At 34.1% G+C, this 18,961-nt stretch overlaps 1 protein-coding gene across 5 annotated transcripts in view; it reads right to left on the reverse strand.

Annotated features, from left to right (window-relative positions):
* Positions 1-540: 540 nt before the first annotated feature.
* LOC128985735 (protein transport protein Sec23A) overlaps positions 541-18,961 on the reverse strand; it is a 38,400-nt gene continuing 19,979 nt past the window's right edge. For 4 of the 5 annotated variants that reach the window (XM_054405553.1, XM_054405552.1, XM_054405555.1 and 1 more), the window contains exons 10-17: positions 18,101-18,207; positions 17,256-17,409; positions 16,692-16,843; positions 9,864-10,038; positions 9,256-9,411; positions 5,600-5,665; positions 4,791-4,811; positions 541-734 (exon numbers count right to left, since the gene is read on the reverse strand). In XM_054405553.1, coding sequence (XP_054261528.1) covers positions 645-734; positions 4,791-4,811; positions 5,600-5,665; positions 9,256-9,411; positions 9,864-10,038; positions 16,692-16,843; positions 17,256-17,409; positions 18,101-18,207 — 921 coding nt within the window. In that variant the 3' untranslated portion in view covers positions 541-644. The remainder of the gene's footprint in view (positions 735-4,790; positions 4,812-5,599; positions 5,666-9,255; positions 9,412-9,863; positions 10,039-16,691; positions 16,844-17,255; positions 17,410-18,100; positions 18,208-18,961) is intronic. The other variant, XM_054405556.1, reaches the window with a different exon arrangement.

The raw sequence follows: 18,961 nt of genomic DNA on the forward strand, positions 1-18,961 counted from the left end.
CGAGCTAACCTGAAGGCAAGTGAGCGTAGCGAACGAGCTCCAACCTAAAGGTGAGTGAGCGTAGCGAACGAGCTCCAACCTTAAGATGAGTGAGCGTAGCGAACAAACTTCAACCAGGACGTGATTGAGCCATGTGAACGAGATAATCTTGAAAATTAAGAAGTTAAACGGGGCAAAGCCCGCGGGTTACAGCTAGTCAACTATATTTTCAACTTATTTGATCACTTTTTGACCAAACTAAATAACATAATGAAAATTTTATATTTGCTATACAGTATTTATAAATTCGCTCCCAGGCTTGCTGCCATCTTGTTTTACTTTGCAAACAAACAGTCATTTGGCAATGAAGAAATGTCGAAAGAAGTAAGCAATTTACGATATTACTCTGCCAATGCAATAAGAATTTCAATTTCAAATCACTGGAATATTTTTACACTTAGGAATTGTGAGGTTTGTAACAGACAACTTAGTTTGATTAGTTACAATCATCTAATATTGGTGTTCTTAACACGGTTAAGTAGGTATACATAAACAAACTCCTGAAGTAGTATAATTATATATATTTTTCTTCAATTAAATATACCTTGTTTAACAAACACATAAACATGAATAGAGTCCATCCAAAACAGATTCAGATGCAGATTCTATGCAGTGGATGAGACAGCAAGTTTCTTCAGATGCTCCATAAATACTTGCAGACTGACATCATCTGTAAGAACTGGAGCTCCACTCTCCTGCAAGCAAAATGTAAATGATTAAACTCCCAGTAGTGGTGTTCTGGTATCTTCTACATTATCATTATGCTACATGAAACTTTGTAAACAATAAGGCTTTTCTGTTTTAAGATTGAACCCCACATATTATATACCAAAATGTTCTTTTTAGTGTATAGATTTGCAAACTGAGCTTACATTTTTGAAAAAGTCCATTGGGTTCTGCCCCAATGGCTTTTAACACGTTCGCTGCTACGGACGTTCCGGAACGTCAGCCGTGCCACGGTGCCAGGAGCTAGGAACGTTCCGGAACGTCACCGTTCATTGTTGTTTAACGTTTCCATGGATCAGCCAGCTCGTCACGAGCGTCTTATATTTTCTTTCAGCTCATGGGGACGTACTTTTCTGACAATAAAAAATATAGTTTCCCAAAATCACCACTAGGGTCGATAGAACAGGGCTTTGTCCCACCTCTTTTCTGCTAGATAGCGACACTACTTTACCGACTGCAACCTAGGTAGTGCTGCTATCTATCAGAATCACTTAGTACTATGTCCAAAGCCAGTTTTATTGCAGAACATTGCCCTCCAGTATAACTATTATTGTTTTTACTGTAATTCAGTGTATCGGCGGCAAAGTTACGCAGCGGCGAGCGTTAGTTCAGCTCCTGGCGCCGTCCCGGCATCTAGCGGTCAGCAGCGAACGTGTTAAAGTTCCCATGTTTTCCTTATGAAGAACATATTTGTTTTACACTATGATCAGCTGGATAATTTAATTGCCGGTAATATTTTACAATATGCTACAAACATTTACTGACTTGGTTAAAGTTAAATATTAACAATTTGATTTAAATATTACAATGGAAAAAAGCGAGAAAGCCTGGATAATTTTATATACTAAAAAGAATACTGAATTAACACTGTGCTGCATTTCTTTAGCAATCATTGAAAGAGCCGATTTGTAAACTACGGAAACATAGGAAAGTCATAGAACCCCACCAAGTAAAAGAATTAGAATTAATGGTGTTTTTTGTTTTTTTTTTAGAATTTATAATTGTTATTTATTATGAACAATCTAATGTGACTATGTGGGAAACATTTGTAGAAAACACTAAAAAACCAGATCAGCTTTTGAAAAATGATAAGATATTTACAAGAATGTTATGTACATCGTGAGTATTTCCATAATCTTTGATTTGACTCTTTTAAAGCAATCGAAAATTATAACTGTTATTTGTTTGCCTGTAATACTTCACAGTTGCTCGAATTTGAGCAACATGTACACTAGTAATTCATTACTACCAAAGTGTTGCCATACTGCTAACTACATTAGCTGTTTTTGAACGTGCAAAATTTCATACTAATATAAATGTTTAGAGATTTGATTATAAACATACAGTAGATGAAACACAGCTAATGTGGCCAGATATCTTAAACCAACACTGAGCTTTTATATAAATATTTTCTAATAAAAATTCCGTATTAACCCTCCTAATACTACAAAGCCCAATGCAATACTGAACAATGCTAGGCGATTAAACCAATAATATTGCAAGGTTTAGGGGAAAAGTCTAATCTCCCTTATTTTTTTCAATATAAATGGTTATGTTACTGTTATTTGTATTTAGGTTCAGCATGATGTCTGTTTTTCAGTGTACACTGAATGTTATTGGCAATATTTAATATTTATATCCTGCAGACACTAAGTAAGTTAATCCTTCAAACAGAACAATTTACAACAAGCAAAATTAATTTATGGTCAATAATTTGAAGCTTTCAGACTGAGCTGTCGGCTGGCGCATTAACCAATCAATAAGTACATGACATTGTTGTGAACAACATGAAATACAAAGAGTTGCTCTCAGCAAAGCTCACATTGAAGCCAAAACTACATCTTCACTGTGAGGAACATTGACAAGACCACAAAACACTTTTTTTAAATTCAAATTTATAAAAGTCTAAATCCATCCATTCACATAATATCTTAGAAAATAATTAGAACATACATCTCATGTGGTTATGCTACATATTTCATTACATTTTGGAACTTAAAATCATAGATCAATGGGAGAGAAAATAGCTTTTAAGTAAGAACAATATTTGAATATTTTAGATGATTTTGAGTTTAGAATACCGGTACTACAAATAAAACCGTACCCACGTATTAACAGAAATATTTAATGTCCTAGGTCACTATGAAAAACCTATAAAACATCCAAAATATTTAAACCATGGGGAGTGTGTATGGTCCTTAGGGGAACCATACATTGCATGAAGAAATGTTTCATAATCATGTATATCTTAAGAAGGCTTAATCAAAAGTTTGTACATTCATCTGAAAAGAAATAGGTATTTCCATGTCTAAAAATGAACAGCAGATGTAACATGTATTAGATAGAAAAGAAGGGTTGATAGCTGCATAGAGGTTATCAACTGTCAATCAAGAGTTAATTTTTTCTAAATATTCCATTAATATACACACACACAAAGCTTGAGAAGTAAATGTGAAAATTGCAGTTATAAGTAAATCAAATACCAAGTATGACCAAGTAAGTGAAAATACCAAGTATACAGCTCTAGTACCTAGGCCAACGTTGCAGAAAAATCTTGTTCGTGAATGGAGATGAGTTTTAACATTTACTCAAGAAGTGGAGGTATATTACGTGGGCATCAACATTTTTGCACGATGTAAGGCTGGCTGCAGTCATTAATCGGTTTTTTTAAGCAGCAACCAGTGTGAGGATCCCGGTTCAATTGAACGAGGTTACAGAACTTATAGGGGACGTTTCTTAGACTACTTAGGACAATGGTATACTTAAATCACTGTCTGGATAGAAATTAATGAACACCCACTAACCCTCTCATCATACAGATTCCTAAGCCAATATGTAAACATTTTATAAAGTCTTAACATATTTCCATTCAAACCCATCAACTTTCAACAGGTTTTAAGAGAAGTTGACCCTCTGTCCACAATAACCTGAAAATATTTTCAAAGCAGAAAAAAACTAGGCCTATTCGATGCACATCACAACATACACACAAAGCAACAAGCACTTCAAACAACAAATTCCTCCCCCAAAACTCACACCAAATTATAACACACTTTGTGTGGGTGTTGTAAGCATGTAAAAAACAAAGTAAACATTTATTCAATCAAACATAAATGTCTGACAATATTTTTTATTGACATGAGGCCAATGGAAACATTTTCTTCGGAAGAACAAGAAAAGTTTTACTGAATGTTGGGTAACGTTTTTATGTAAAAAAAAAAAAAAAAAACAGCTGATTTACGTCACCACAGTCAACAGTCCTACTGACAGAGTGAGTGATACAAATTTAAGAGGGTTCCACCCACAGGCTGGTTACCACATAAACAAGTTCCTACAAAAAAGAACATCGTGGCATTATGTGTGATAAGTGTTTATCGAGTTGAAATAAACTGTAAAATATTCACAAAGATCCAAACTATGGACTAGATGAACACCATTTGGAATTGTTTCTTTAAGTATTTACAAAACAATTTTGAAAATATGTAGATTAGTCTTTTTCACATGTGATTTTAACTTCTAAATAATAGTTAAAAATTTATTTTTCCCTATCCAATGCAAGCTCTGATATGTTAAGCACACAATCATTGGAAACAAATTAGTTTTAGAATGTTGAGAGCTTTTACAATAAAGGCATGTTCAATTCCGAACTATATTTCAATCCATATAATCTGCCAACTTAAATTGAAATTCAGGCTGCCAGGTAGAACCCACTTAACTCAAATATTATAGAATACGCTAATGCTGTATCATATTTTAGACTTTAATAAATAATTTGGATAATTTTAAAATAAGATCGAGGTAACAAAACTCATTTAAAATAACTTAAAAAAAAATCACTACATTTTTAGTGTTGCTTGAGTGAGTTCTTGTTGGTATCATATGTCTAATGAATGTCTTTTAAGTTTTACAAGCTTCATTTACAATAATAAAATGACACACTATGGAAAATTAAATAATGATAAAGCAAATTTAAAGCTTCCCAAACCTTATTGGAAACCCAAAACAAAATAAATATAAATCAGTACCGAACTCAAGGCTGGCAGTATCTGTCATAACAAAACACATTGACATTAATTACTCAAGGTACAAATAAATGAATACTGGATAGTAACAGACAACAAATTGTGTTCATGCCATCTTGAAATTGTTGAATTTGACTAAAGTTGGCTACGACTGATATATTAATAAATTCCTTATACTCATTAGTAACATTGGGGAGTAATTTTAAAATAAAACTATCCTTTAGTTTATACCTCGGGAGAGGATTACTAAGAACTTGTCAAAACTAAAACACTAAGACCATAAAAATGATAAAATATGAAAAATAATGCACTTAATAAAGCTAAAAAATTCATGATATCTAATACAACTGATCATTTGAAAAACACAAAAATATAACAAACTATCAAAATTGTTTTCTTAAAAATCCCCTGATTCATTGTTCATTTGCTCTCGTATGTAAGCAGTCTTTCTTTAACATTACTGTATACAAAAAGACTTCATCTACTATTATATATATTATATAACTGTATTATACTGTATTTTAATTATTGTTAACTAAACATATTTAATGTATACCGTAGCTTGCAAGATAAAGGTACATAGGCTTATCATAATGTACCTTCACCCCTTTGTCTTGCAAGGGTTGATATGTTGTATAAGTTGTTAATTCTTTTATTTAAAAACTCTAATTTTAAAGTTATAGGAAATGCAAAAAATACAAACTTTGTTGCTAATTAATACATGATAATTAAAAACAATACATGCTAAGACAATAAATAAACATTTACGTGCAAGTTGCAATTACATAACCAAAAATAAGTTTTAAACTTACAGCTCCATAAGAGTACATGTTGTTGTGCGTCTGGGATGGGTTGACCTTAGATAGCAAGAATCTGGCCTGTAAAAGATTTCATCATTAAAAGCCTTTTCAATAAAATTTAGTAATTGAAGAAAGTTTTACAATTGGCTTTGGTACAGAAAAGAGAAACAATATTTTTAATCGTCTTCTATTTCTATACCGAGTGTCAAAGCCTTTGATTATATGTATTTCCTAGACAGTACAACTTATAACATACACTATAGGAAATATACATTTCACTGGACAGGAGTTTTCTTAGATTTTTTTATAAATTTATTATGTAAACTGAAATACAAGTATATTTTAATTATCCTTAGGATTTAAACAGTACAAATATTCCATGAAAATCTTTTTTTACGGAAATGTTATTTTTTATAGACTTTCTGTCAAAGATATAACGCTTTAATTGTTTATTTTTGTGTTGTTTTAATTTTTGTTAGGCTTGTTTATGTAGTTGAAATTTGTAGGCATTACAGTAGGGCCTACATCTTATGATAGACACTGCAAATAAAATATCAAACTTTTTTATTAGTTAAAAGGATTAATTAATCTGACTCCCTCGATTTTCTGATGCTACACTAAATGAGTTATTGGCAAACTTATATACAGTAATGTGTGAGCGTCAAATGTTCAAGAAACCCTTGTTAACTAATGCCAGACCATTTAACTAAAACCATGTTAAGCTGATACATTCTAGCAAAAGAGGGGTTTGAGTTGCGGAAGGTGACTGTGCCAGATTCTTTATCTAATTTATTGCTAGAAGAAATGCAGTTTGAATTTTGTGCTTGTACTTGGAAGGTTGATAAACAAAAATTTATCATCATAGGTCTTTACAGATCACCTAATTCTGATGCAGCTATTTTTACAGATAGATTAGGCATTTTACTTGATTACTTCAGCAATAAATGTGATAAATTAATTGTTGCTGGTGATTTAAATATTGATGTTTTGAAAAATGACAGTAAACATAGATTATTAAAAGAAACACTTAAAAGACATAATATGAGGTACCTCGTTGATTTCCCAACCAGAGTAACGGAAAGTTCAAAAACACGTATTGATAACTTTTTAGTAAAAAATATAAAAACCTCCAGTATAAAGGTAGAAGGTCTAATAACATTTCTGTCTGATCATGATGGGCAATTATTAAAACTTAATTTCAACCACTCTATAAAAAACACCAATCAATCCATCAAACAAGAAATGCGCAAATTTTCTCCTGAAAATATAACTCTTTTCTCAAACTTACTTTCAAAGGAAACATGGACTGATGTTTATGATGCTAATGTTGAATCAAAATACAATGCTTTTTACAGCATACTAAATTATTATTTTAATCTAGCTTTCCCTAAATTGTTAACCACAAAAAAGAAAAAACAAAGGAATTGGGTAACTTCAGAATTGGAAGATAAACGTAGGTACATCATAAATTTATCAAAAGAATACCGTAGAAAAACAAACAAAAATTTAAAATTGCTTTTGGATCAGGAAAAGAAAAAATATAAATGTGAGCTTCGGCAAGCTAAAAATAAATATTTCAACGAAAAAATTTCTAAAGCTACTAATATTCAAAAAACAGTTTGGAATATTATAAACTCTGAAGTTGGGGAAAACAAGAGGAAGACTTTCAATAACATAACTTTAAAAGATGATTCTGGAATTGTTTCAGATCCAAACAAAATTGCTGAAATATTTAATCACCATTTTGCCAACACTGTTAGAGACTTAAGTAGTAAGAACAGTCCTGTTAATGTAAATTTTAATGATAATTTTTGTGATACAACTAGTATGTGTATAAAGCCAAAATTTGAACTTAATCCAATTGATGATAGGGAGGTGGAAAAAATCATAAATTCTTTGAAAAATAAATACTCTAGTGGGTATGATGAAATCCCTATAACAGTAATTAAGGCTGTAAAAGGGAACATTAGTAAAATTCTATGCCACTTAATAAATTCCTCTTTTGTGTCTGGAATTTTTCCAAGGAAATTAAAACAAGCTAAAATAATACCTTTACATAAGAAAAATAACTTGACAAATGTATCTAACTATCGACCAATATCTGTGCTCCCTGCTATCTCTAAGATATATGAAAAAGCAGTATACATTCAATTTTCCAAATTTTTAGAACAATTTAATCTTTTAGATGATAACCAGCATGGATTTCGGAATGGAAGATCGGTTGTGAGTGCTGCTGTATCTTTTATTGAAACTGTAATTGAGTCGGTTGACAAAGGAAAATGTACAACTGGTATTTTTATGGACCTATCTATGGCATTCGACAGTGTTAGGCATTCTACTCTACTTGAAAAACTTCAAAGACTAGGAGTAGGAAAACGAACTCTTAATTGGTTTACGTCATATCTCACTGAAAGATCTCAATACGTAGAAATAACTCACTTGACAAATTACAATAGAATTATTAAATCATGCTCAACTTATAAGCCAATAGTTTTCGGAGTGCCACAAGGCTCAATATTAGGGCCCCTGCTTTTTTTGTGCTATCTATGTGGAATGAAAGATTCTTTAATATATAATAAAAATTCAACACTATGTCTGTATGCTGATGACTCGAATTTGGTGATATCATCCAACTCAATAGAGCAAACAGAAATGTTCGCTTATGTAGAATTGGAGAGTATTGGAAATTTTCTTAATAGCCACAACTTGATGATGAATTTACAAAAAACTAAATTTATAAATTTTAAGACAAAACAAAATAGACAGAAGGAGCCAATAACAATAAGCTATAACTTACAAAATATTGATGAAGAAGTTAGTACAAATTTTTTGGGTTTAACACTAGATCAGCACTTGAATTGGGATAAACATGTCCACAAAATTTTAAGTAAAATTAATTCCGGAATCCATGCTTTATCAAGTATGTCTTTTTACTGTGACTTAAAAACTTTAAAAAATATATATTTTGCACATGTGCATTCACATATCACGTTTGGCATAGCACTCTACGGCTCAACAAAAATATGTAATCTAGATAGCATTTTAAAGGAGCAAAAAAGAGCGGTTAGAATCATGCTTAAGCTGCAGCATGATGAGTCAGCTAAAGAGCATTTTAAGGACCTAAAAATCTTTACTGTTTACGGGCAGTATATATATGAATCAATAATGATTGCAAAAAAACAAGAAGAATATTCGGAACCAAAAGAAAAATCCCATTCTTATAATTTAAGAAATAAAAACGAAAATGTACAACCACATAGGACTAAATTTTTTGAAAAGAAACCATCCTATGCAGGTAATAGATTTTTAAAATTTATTCCAAAAAATATTAAAAAAGAAACAGATCCAAACAAATTTAAAAAAATATTGAAAGAGTTTTTAATAAATTTAGCAATTTATTCATTTGACGATTTTTTCACCTCCCTTAGTCGCTATGATAAATTATCTTACTAGATTTGTAAAATGTATTTGTTGTTTTTATAACCATTCCTCATGTTTTGCTGTTTTTTATCCTGTTGAACTATTTTGACACTATTTTTATTGTAATTATTTTGACACTATTTATTGTACAATGTACATAAAAATGAATAAAGATATTTGAATTGAATTGAATTGAATTGGATGATTGATAATATGTGTAAAGTGAAAGTGTACAGGAGATGAGTTACCTGAGAGCCGCCCTGCTCGGTGTCTATGTAGCGAGGCATGGGGAAGCGAGTGTGCAGGATCTCCTGAGCATCATCTACAGGAGCTTGCAGCAGCTGCTTGAAGTTCTCATACTCAGGCATATCTTGGTAGCGCTGGGCCCGCCACTGCGCTATAGTCTAGAAATTATGCTTAAAACTATTAGTCCTCAGTACTTCCTTTAAATAAAATCAAAGAGTACTGACACTATGGCATTAGCAATATTAGAATAACTCAGAACAACATTTAAAAGAATAAATTTGAACCAGAAGGGTTAATAGAGAATAACAAAGAGTCACCATTGAGGCATTGAGTAACACAAGATTACAATAGGCTTCATCAGCTCTATATCAGCTTGATCAAAACAACCGCTCTTGGTTTTTATAAAGAAAATCACTGGCATACCTTAGGCAACATTTACACCTTGTCAGAGACGTAAACCAGTATACTTGATAAAGGTTCATCTTGAACTAAATTATTGGATATTTTGGGTTTGTATCTATCTCAAGATACAAAAAGTATTTTCTTTTCTTGAAAGGTACTTAGGGAAACAAACGGAAAAATAAATATGTATCAGATAGGTTATTTTTACCTCTCCATGAAAGATGAGTATCTGGAAGAATGTGTCCATGAGCAGGATGCGGTCGGGCTGTATGCTAGAAGTGTCCAGCAGTACAGGCTCTGGGGGACCGTTGAAGCTGTAACTGTAGAGGATCGGCTGGATCATGATCAGACTCTGTGTCAGGTCCTCACGCATCAGGATGTGTCTGCAAACACAACCTTGTCAAGTCATCTAAAATAATAGGCTTTCAGTATGGATTTTGATTTTAGATATAGAGTAGACTCCATCTTGTTTGGACACCTCGGGACCAGGCTTCTTGTCTTAACTAAAAAAAATCTGAATAGAAGTTAACACAAAAACAAAATCATACGTTTTAAAGCCACACACTATGTCTGACTAATTGTAAGCTAAAACACTATTCTAAAAAAGAATAGAGACCAATATTATCCCAACGCTCATTTGTTCAAGTGGCTACGGACAGATTGGCACGCTTTGTACAAGTGTGTATCATACACAGTTGGCCATACAAACCAGAGGAAGCTACATCTTTAAAGTATCCAAAAGTCGATGGTATAGGTTTCAGGTTTCAGTACCACTGAACACTTTTTCTTTACCACGGAAAAGCCTTTGCATTAGGCTTTGGCTTTGTACTCAAATACTTAACCTGACTGTGGCCACATTATGACCCGACTCTGATACTCATATTTACATACATTGACACTAAGACTACAAGATCGTGCCACTCATCCTACACTCATCTCCATTCATACTTGGCTTAAAATAAAATACCTAGGTACTTTGTATGGTCGCCATTTCATTGAAAAGTATTAAAGTATTAAAAATAGATTACCTACTACAGTAGAGTCCCGCAAACTCGGCGTAATGTGGACTGAAAGGGTGCCGAGTTTGTGAAATGCCGGGTTATCAGAAACTAAGGTTAAAAATAAAAACAATAAAATTTTTAAGCCTTTTACCTGCCTTTTTTATTTATATTTATAACACAAGTCAGTTGTTACATATTAAATAAAAGATGTGTAAAATAAAATAGGTGTATTCTGAATTGAATCCTAAATAACAATGATTGTAAACAAAAACAAAGTTAACTTATTAAATATAACATATGGTATTTTGTTAAACATACAGTATGTTAGAAAAGACACATCAATTTTCCCCCTTTAAAGTCTTGATCGCAGCATTTGATCTACATGTCGTCTGCATGTTACTCCGTTCTCCAGTTCAACGTTGTAATGTAGATTTCCATCTCTTGATGTAACTTTTCCGAAACTCCATTTTGTCTGACCCTTGTAGTAGTTTCTCACTTGAACACGGTCTCCCACCTTAAATATGCGTGTTATACCTTTAGGTTTGTCTTTTGAGTCCTCGATTCTAGAAGGTATCATAACACTGAGGTATGTTCTTACTTGTCTGTTGAACATGAGATAGTATGCCGAGTTTCCTGTTGAGTTTGGTACTTGACGGAGTTGAATTAACGCCTTGTGAATTTTACTGTCAAGTGTTCCTGGTTCATCTAATATCGACTTCAACATCTTCTTCACTGTTTGTACAAAGCGTTCAGCTTGTCCATTAGATGATGGGTGGAACGGAGCAGTAGTTTTGTGTTGAGTTCCACATGACTTAAGAAACTCTTGAAAAGTAAGAGAAGTGAAACTTCGTCCATTGTCTGAAATTAGGAGGCTTGGAAGACCAAAAGTACTAAAAAGTTTCTTCAACTCCTTAATAGTCCAATCGGTAGTTGCTGTTTTTGTGGGTATTACCTCTACCCATTTGGAGAAGGCATCAACAACAATGAAAAATTGTTGTCCATTTGTTGGGCCCATGAAATCTATATGTATTCTCTCCCATGGCTGAGTTGCTGGTTCCCAAGGATGGTTGATCTCTTTCGTTGGAGAATTTTGTTTCTCCCGACAAGGCTTGCAAACAGCAATCATGTTTTCAATGTCTTTATCCATTCCTCTCCAAAAGCAGTAACTTCTTGCCAAAGCTTTGGTTTTTACTATACCAATGTGCCCGTAGTGTAGTTCATTGAGAATTCTTTTCTTGAGGGAATTTGCGATGATTACTTTCCACCCTTTGAAGAGGCATCCTTCATGTAATGTAACTTCATTATCGTGAAATCCCAATGGCTCTAATGATTGACCCTCCTCAAGAGCCTCAAGAATTTGTTTTAGATATGCGTCCTTCTTAGTTTCTTTGGCTAGTTCTTTGGGATTGATAGTTATGGTGTTCAATTGGTTTGTTTGAAAATGTCCAAACTGGTCAATACTTGTAAATTTTGAATCTTCCACAGGAAATCTTGAGAGGAAATCTGCATTCCCATGGTCACCAGTTCTCTTGAATTCAATTGTGTAGTTAAATCCTGATAAAAAATGGGAGTAGTTGAATAGTCGCGTAGCTGACATTGACGGTAGGCTCTTGTTGGGATTGAAGATTGACACTAATGGTTTATGGTCCCTGATGAGTGTGAAATGACGCCCGTAGCAATAAGAAAAAAATTTCTTCAACCCCCAGTATATACCTGTGGCTTCTTTATCGATTTGGCTGTAATGTTTTTCAGCATTGGTCAATGATCTTGAAGCAAAAGCTAGGCTTTTCACTTCCATCTGGGAAACGATGTGATATCACTGCTCCAAGTCCCACTGGTGAAGCGTCAGTTGCAAGGATCAATGGCAGGTCTGGGTTAAAGTGACAAAGAACTGTGTCACTTGTTATTCTTTTCTTGATGTTTTGGAAACTTTCTTCACACTTACTGTCCCATATGAATGACTGCCCTTTTTTTAGAAGTCTATGTAAAGGATTTAAAACAGTGGACGAATTCTTTACAAACCGGTTGTAGTAATTAACAAGCCCTAGGAAAGATCGGAGTTCCTGTATGTTTTGAGGCCTTCGTGCATTTGTAATTGCTGTGATTTTATCCTTACTTTTGTGGATTACAGTGGCGTCAATAACATGTCCTAAGTATTCAATTTTCTTTTGAAAAAATTTGCACTTGTCACGGTTCAACTTCAAATTTTGACTCCTTAAACGCTCAAACACTTGCTTTAGTCTTTCTAGTAGTTCTTTTGATGACGTTCCTTGAATTATTATATCGTCGAAGAAGCACTGAACACCTTGAAGGTCTTGAAGGATTCCGTCCATCACCTTTTGCCAAACTCCTGGAGCAACTTTTACACCAAACATCAGTCTGTTAACTATGTATTGTCCTTTATGAGTGCTCAAAGTTTGAATTTCTGCACTCTCAGCATCCATTTCCAAGTGGAGATAAGCGTTACTTAAATCCAAAGTACAGAACAACTGTCCTCCATTCATTTGAGCAAAAATGTCTTCGATCCGAGGTATTGGATGATGTTCTTCTTTGATTTGTTTATTTACTGTAACCTTGTAATCAGCGCATATTCGTATGTTACCATTAGGCTTTACTACAGGTACAATTGGAGTACCCCAATCGGACTTGTCTGTTTTGGAAATGATTCCAGCTTCTTCCAGACGATTCAACTCGAGTTCTACTTTTTCAGTTAGTGCATATGGGACTGGACGAGCCTTCACAAAAATAGGTCTTGCCCCTTCAACAAGCTGTAAGTGTGCTTTTTTGTGAGGTATGAGTCCTACTCCTGGTTCAAATAATTCCTTGAATTCATCCAAAAGATCTTCGAGTGCAGTAGATGTAGTATTGTTACTAACTGTTTTAAGTTCTGCCCAATCCAGTTTGACCTCTCTAATCCATTCTCTTCCGAAAATGGCATCGAAATTTTGGTTCACTATGTAGAGTTTCCCAACAAACACCTAATCATTGTAAGTGCATTCTACAAAGACGACACCCCGGGGTTTGATTATTTCGCTTGAGTATGTCCTTAGTTCTATGTTTGTGTGGAAAATCTTTTTATTTATGTTGAGACTTTTGAAGGTAGAGTATGGTAGAATACTTATTGCTGCTCCAGTATCTAACTCCATCCGCACAGGTTTACCTTCAATAAGTCTCTCGACCATAAACTTGTCATTACCGGCACTCTGGTTGTGTATCTTAAAAACCTCTTGTTTCTCTTCCTTATAATAGTCTATAGTATTGTCAGTTTCGGTACAATGAATTTCTGTTTGTTTTGTGCCTAAACATACGCTAGCAATATGCCCTTGTTTGTTGCATTTCTTACATATTTCTCCGATAAATTTACACTGATGTGCCCTGAGTCTAGGTGATCCACAACGATAGCATTTACCTTTGAGGCGTTCAAATGGAGACTTTAACTTTTTGTTCCAAGTAGGAGAAAAATGGGGTGGTTTTGTTCCTGTACCTGCTATCTTGTTGATTTTCTCATTTGAATGAATGTTTTCTTCTACTATATAGCTTTCGTTCTTTGCCAATTCCATAATGGAGGCAAGTTTCACTACATCTTGAAACGATGAAGCAGATCTTTCTTGTAATAATTTTGTTCTTATGTCTGAATTGCTAATACCTCTTATAAACTGCATGCGTAGTAATGTGTTTGCAATTGATTTCCCACAATTATTACAGTTGAAGTCACAGTCTGAAGATAACTTTTGAAGCTCAACGGAATATATTTTTACGGTTTCTCCAGATTCTTGTGTTCTTGTCATAAATTTGTGTTGTAAGGCCCAAGTACTAGGTTTAGGGTCAACATAATCAGCCAAAAGACTTACTAATTCAGCATATGTTTTATCCAAAGGACTTTCAGGAGCGCACAAATCATACAGTTTCTGATGTAAATGTGGCGTTAAGGCATGTAGCATTGTGTACACTTGATCCTTTGGTTCCAATTCTTGGCTATGTAGATATAGAAATATCTTAAATCGACGAATGAAGTTCTTGAATGATTCATTTTCCTGATATGGTGTGAAAATCATTGAGGAAGTAGTGGATCGACGTTGTGGAGTAGACAAATTTGATGTACTAGGCACAATATTTTGAGTGTTCACTTGTAGTTCTGCAAGCTGTCCCATACGTTTTTGTAACTCATCCATTACCTTGTAATATTTGTCCTCCATTTCTACTCTGTAATCTATTTCTTTCTCAATTTCAGCTTCTTCAGTTTTCTCTTCTATTAATTGTTGTACAGAATTAAATCTTTCCCAATAATCTTCAATTGTTGTTATCCTGGTTTTGATTACTTCTTTTGACATGTTTTGTAGGTTTGCTAGCCATCTTTCAGCCTTAGACAACTGACCCTTCACTACTACTCTAATCTTCTTTAAATCAGTCAAACTTTCAGTGTAACTTAGGTCACTCATATTAAAAAATAAATTGTAATAAATAGAATGTAAAAAAAATTAAAAACTGGTTTTCCTCGTCGCCAAACTGTTACATATTAAATAAAAGACTAGTGTACATGTTGCTCGAAATCGAGCAATTGCAAAGAAGTACAGGATTTATTTATAAACCGATAACTTGTTTAAAAGCAAATAACAGTCATAATTTCCGATGATTTTAAAAGAGTCAACTAAAAGATTATTAACTAATAGAAATACTCACAATTTACATAACAGTCCTATTTCAATTTATAGGGTTTATTTTTAACAATCAAACTGCCTATGGACGGGAAAAGGTAATCTTGCAATTTAAGTCAACGTAAAAAGGCTGTCAGCTTTTATAAAGTACCGTACCTAAGCTATTTAGCCAATTTGTAGACAATTAGGTGTAGGCTACTTTAAACTCTACTCAAAAACTGGCAGAACTCTGAAATGGTGTTATTTATGACATGCTTACTCATATGCCAAATCCTTAAAATACAAATTTTATCATTTATATCATTAAACACAAACCAATATCCAACAACATTAATAATATACACATTGACTGTTTACAATTAACATGTGTTCTTCTTCTCACTTATAAATTTTGCTTCGCAACGGGAACAATCTGTTTCATAATCATTGAAAATATATTTATAATAAATAATCTATCATAAAGTTTAAGATTAAATAAACCTACCACATAGTTATTTTATTTTTCTAGATCAGCTGTCTGAAATTGTAAAATAGGCATTTGACAGTTCTGGTTGTTTACATTTAAATGTCAAAGCAAATGTAAACATGGTGAATTTTCTCATGCTTCCATGGGGACCAATTATTAATATTTAATTTCTGACAACAGCTGGAGTTTCAAAACAATCTTTGTTTCCCATGTTAATCTTATGGAGAAATACGAAACTTTAAAGGGCCCCAGGGCCTCACTCTCTAATTATTTACCTAAAAAGAAAGTTTCCTGCACAACTTCACGTTACGCTCTTTCCAATGACACCAAAAACATGTCAATCGGTTCAGTAGTTTCGGAGGAGTAATTGTCACAAAAATCCTGCTTGCGTATTAAATAAGTATAGATGTGTAAAATAAAATAGGTGTATTCTGAATTGAATCCTAAATAACAATGATTGTAAACAAAAACAAAGTTAACTTATTAAATATAACATATGGTATTTTGTTAAACATACAGTATGTTAGAAAAGACACATCATCAGTATTAAGTCATCAGATATAGTACACAAATCCTTTTTACCAGTTGCGAATGATTTGACTTGAGCTGGCTTGAGTCCATGTTGAACACGGAATCAAAAAATCACTAATTTTATGAGCCAGGTGATGGCCGAGTTATTCAGACTGCCGGGTTATCGAGTGCCGAGTTTGCGGGACTCTATTGTAGTAACTAAACGTTGCAATTCATGAGTAACCTTAAAACACGAAGATTGAGTAAACTTACCATGAAGTCCCCTCCAGTGGTCAGCCACATAAATAGACATTGTTTGGGCTATATCTTTGTACAACACTGATAATACAGATAGCAATTAACTGACTAACACTGTCATTTTGCTGAATGGTTAGGGCACTTACCTGTAGTAAGAGGTTTCATCAGGGCTGTTGTTGAAGACCTGTAGAAACTGTGAGCGCCGTAGATGATACATGAACTGAGGATACAAACTAAAGTTCTCAGGCAGTCGAAAACTGTTAGGGTCATCCTTTGAATACTCTCCAAACTTTTGACACTGAAAATGTCAAAGCATGCAATTAAGGCTTATAGGGCTAGTTAATCAGCAATAGTCTATTATTCTTAGGAACAGATACTCGTATTGACTTAGAATGATAAATGATGTATGAAGTAAAACTTGGGAGAAATTAATCCAATGTCGTACAAAACTGGGTTTTAAATGTTTTAAATTTGATTTTCAGTTTTAAACTATCATCATTGTAATACACTTCATCATAAAATATCATTAGAAAGTGGAACACAAATCAAATACACAATAATAGAGCCAATTCTGTCAAAGATAATAAAGATCCTTTAACTGTATTTGTTAAAAACCAATTTGTCATACTTTAAAAATTGAAAGCAAAGACACTGAAATTACGTTTACCCACATATTTATTATACAATATAAAAAATGAGTATGGACTAACCAATCTGATGAGCATCCTGTCAGCCCAGCGCATGACGTCAGGTCCATCGTCTGTCTCTCCTCGGTTGACTACCATACGAGACATAAGCACAGCTCCAGCCTCCTGGTCAAACCCAGCACTGATGTGGTGCAGATTGGTAGTGGCATCTGCCCAACTGTCAACACCATCAATGTTACTGGCTACTCTATACAGCTTGTGACACCTAAGCTGGCACTTGGCCTAGCGCGGGCAGTGTGGAAGTAAGGAAAATACCGGACTGCAAACATTTCTTCTACCTCTTCGGGTTGACTCCCCGTATATTATACTTGAGCGCCTTCACATGAGTCGTGAGGACAGTTGACGCAACCCGCATGACGGGACAAGATGTTTTTGAACTAGATGCTAAAAGTGATTGGCCAAGTGCCAGCTTAGATGTCACGAGATGTACCTCAGAAGAGATCTCTTATGGGTTGACCACAGCTACAGCCCTAAATACAAAAGAGATCACTCATATCTTTCATGGGTTACCTTGTGACTTTAATCTCGATCTTCCACGTAAATACACACACTCTTACTATTTAGAAAACAAAGTAATCTGATGCATTTTTCGGATATTGAGCTATCACACTCGATTTGATGACTATAAAGAACAAATATTTAACTGTATACTATTCATCCATTTTCATCCAACTTTTTTAATATCCTAACCAATAAGAAACAACCCAATCATAAACCTCAATGGGGACATCTATGATGCCAAGTTGCAAGTGCAAATATGCCAAGTCAGCATCACTGCTAAAAAGGGTAAAAAGTCTCATTGTACATTGCACCACATCCATAACCTCAATACTTGGTATTAGACATACTTCCTAGCTATGGTGGTGACTCTGATGCGTCTCTGCCCACTTGAGTGCTGATACTGGCTGATAAACTGAATACAACCTCTTCCACCCTGGGGTATAGGAGCAGCATGCTGGAAACCATCGGCACAACATTATCACAACTAAACCTACAATCAACTTATTCAACATGTGTCTTTCTTTATCGCAGAGGATACGCGTCCGGTAACCGGACGTGGATTAGGCGTCCGGCAGTTACTGTCATAACCTAACCTAACCAACCAAACTTGCTGATAGTGAAAAAAATCAAATGAAGGTTCAATTCTCATCATAACATAAAATTATAAATGCCAAAAATTCTAACAAAAGATGTACAGTTAAGAAGAAATTACATTCAAAGAAAAATCTGTGACAAAAAGTTAAAGCTACCGATAGGTTTCGAACCGGGGACCTCTCGTATATCAGTCGAGCTCTCTATCCACTACACCACGAACACTGATGGCTGAACATCGTATCATTGTGGTAATGGCGTTCCGGGACCCCCTACCGGACGCCTAATCCACGTCTGGTTACCGGACGCCTAATCCACGTCCGGTTACCGGACGCGTATCCTCTGTGTTTCTTTATTGAATAGTCAAGAGTGAGAAGTGTGTTTTTTTATGTCCAAATAGTCAAGATGTAAATATTTATCAATTATTACTAAAAAAAGGTGGGTTTGAGTTCTATGGATCCTGATCCTAAAATAAGAATCGTCAATGGTGTTGGACTTAGGGCGTACAATGATCACTGTACATTATACTAGTTTTTTCCCTAAAGGGCAATTTACAGGCTAAAAAAGGAATGTCTTTGGTTGATAAATAAAAAAAAATAATGTGATAATGAAGCAAA

The sequence above is a fragment of the Macrosteles quadrilineatus genome, unplaced genomic scaffold, assembly GCF_028750875.1.
Source record: "Macrosteles quadrilineatus isolate MER2022 unplaced genomic scaffold, UCM_ALF_1.0 Scaffold_2__2_contigs__length_208266976, whole genome shotgun sequence".
Taxonomy (NCBI): Eukaryota; Metazoa; Arthropoda; class Insecta; order Hemiptera; family Cicadellidae; genus Macrosteles; species Macrosteles quadrilineatus.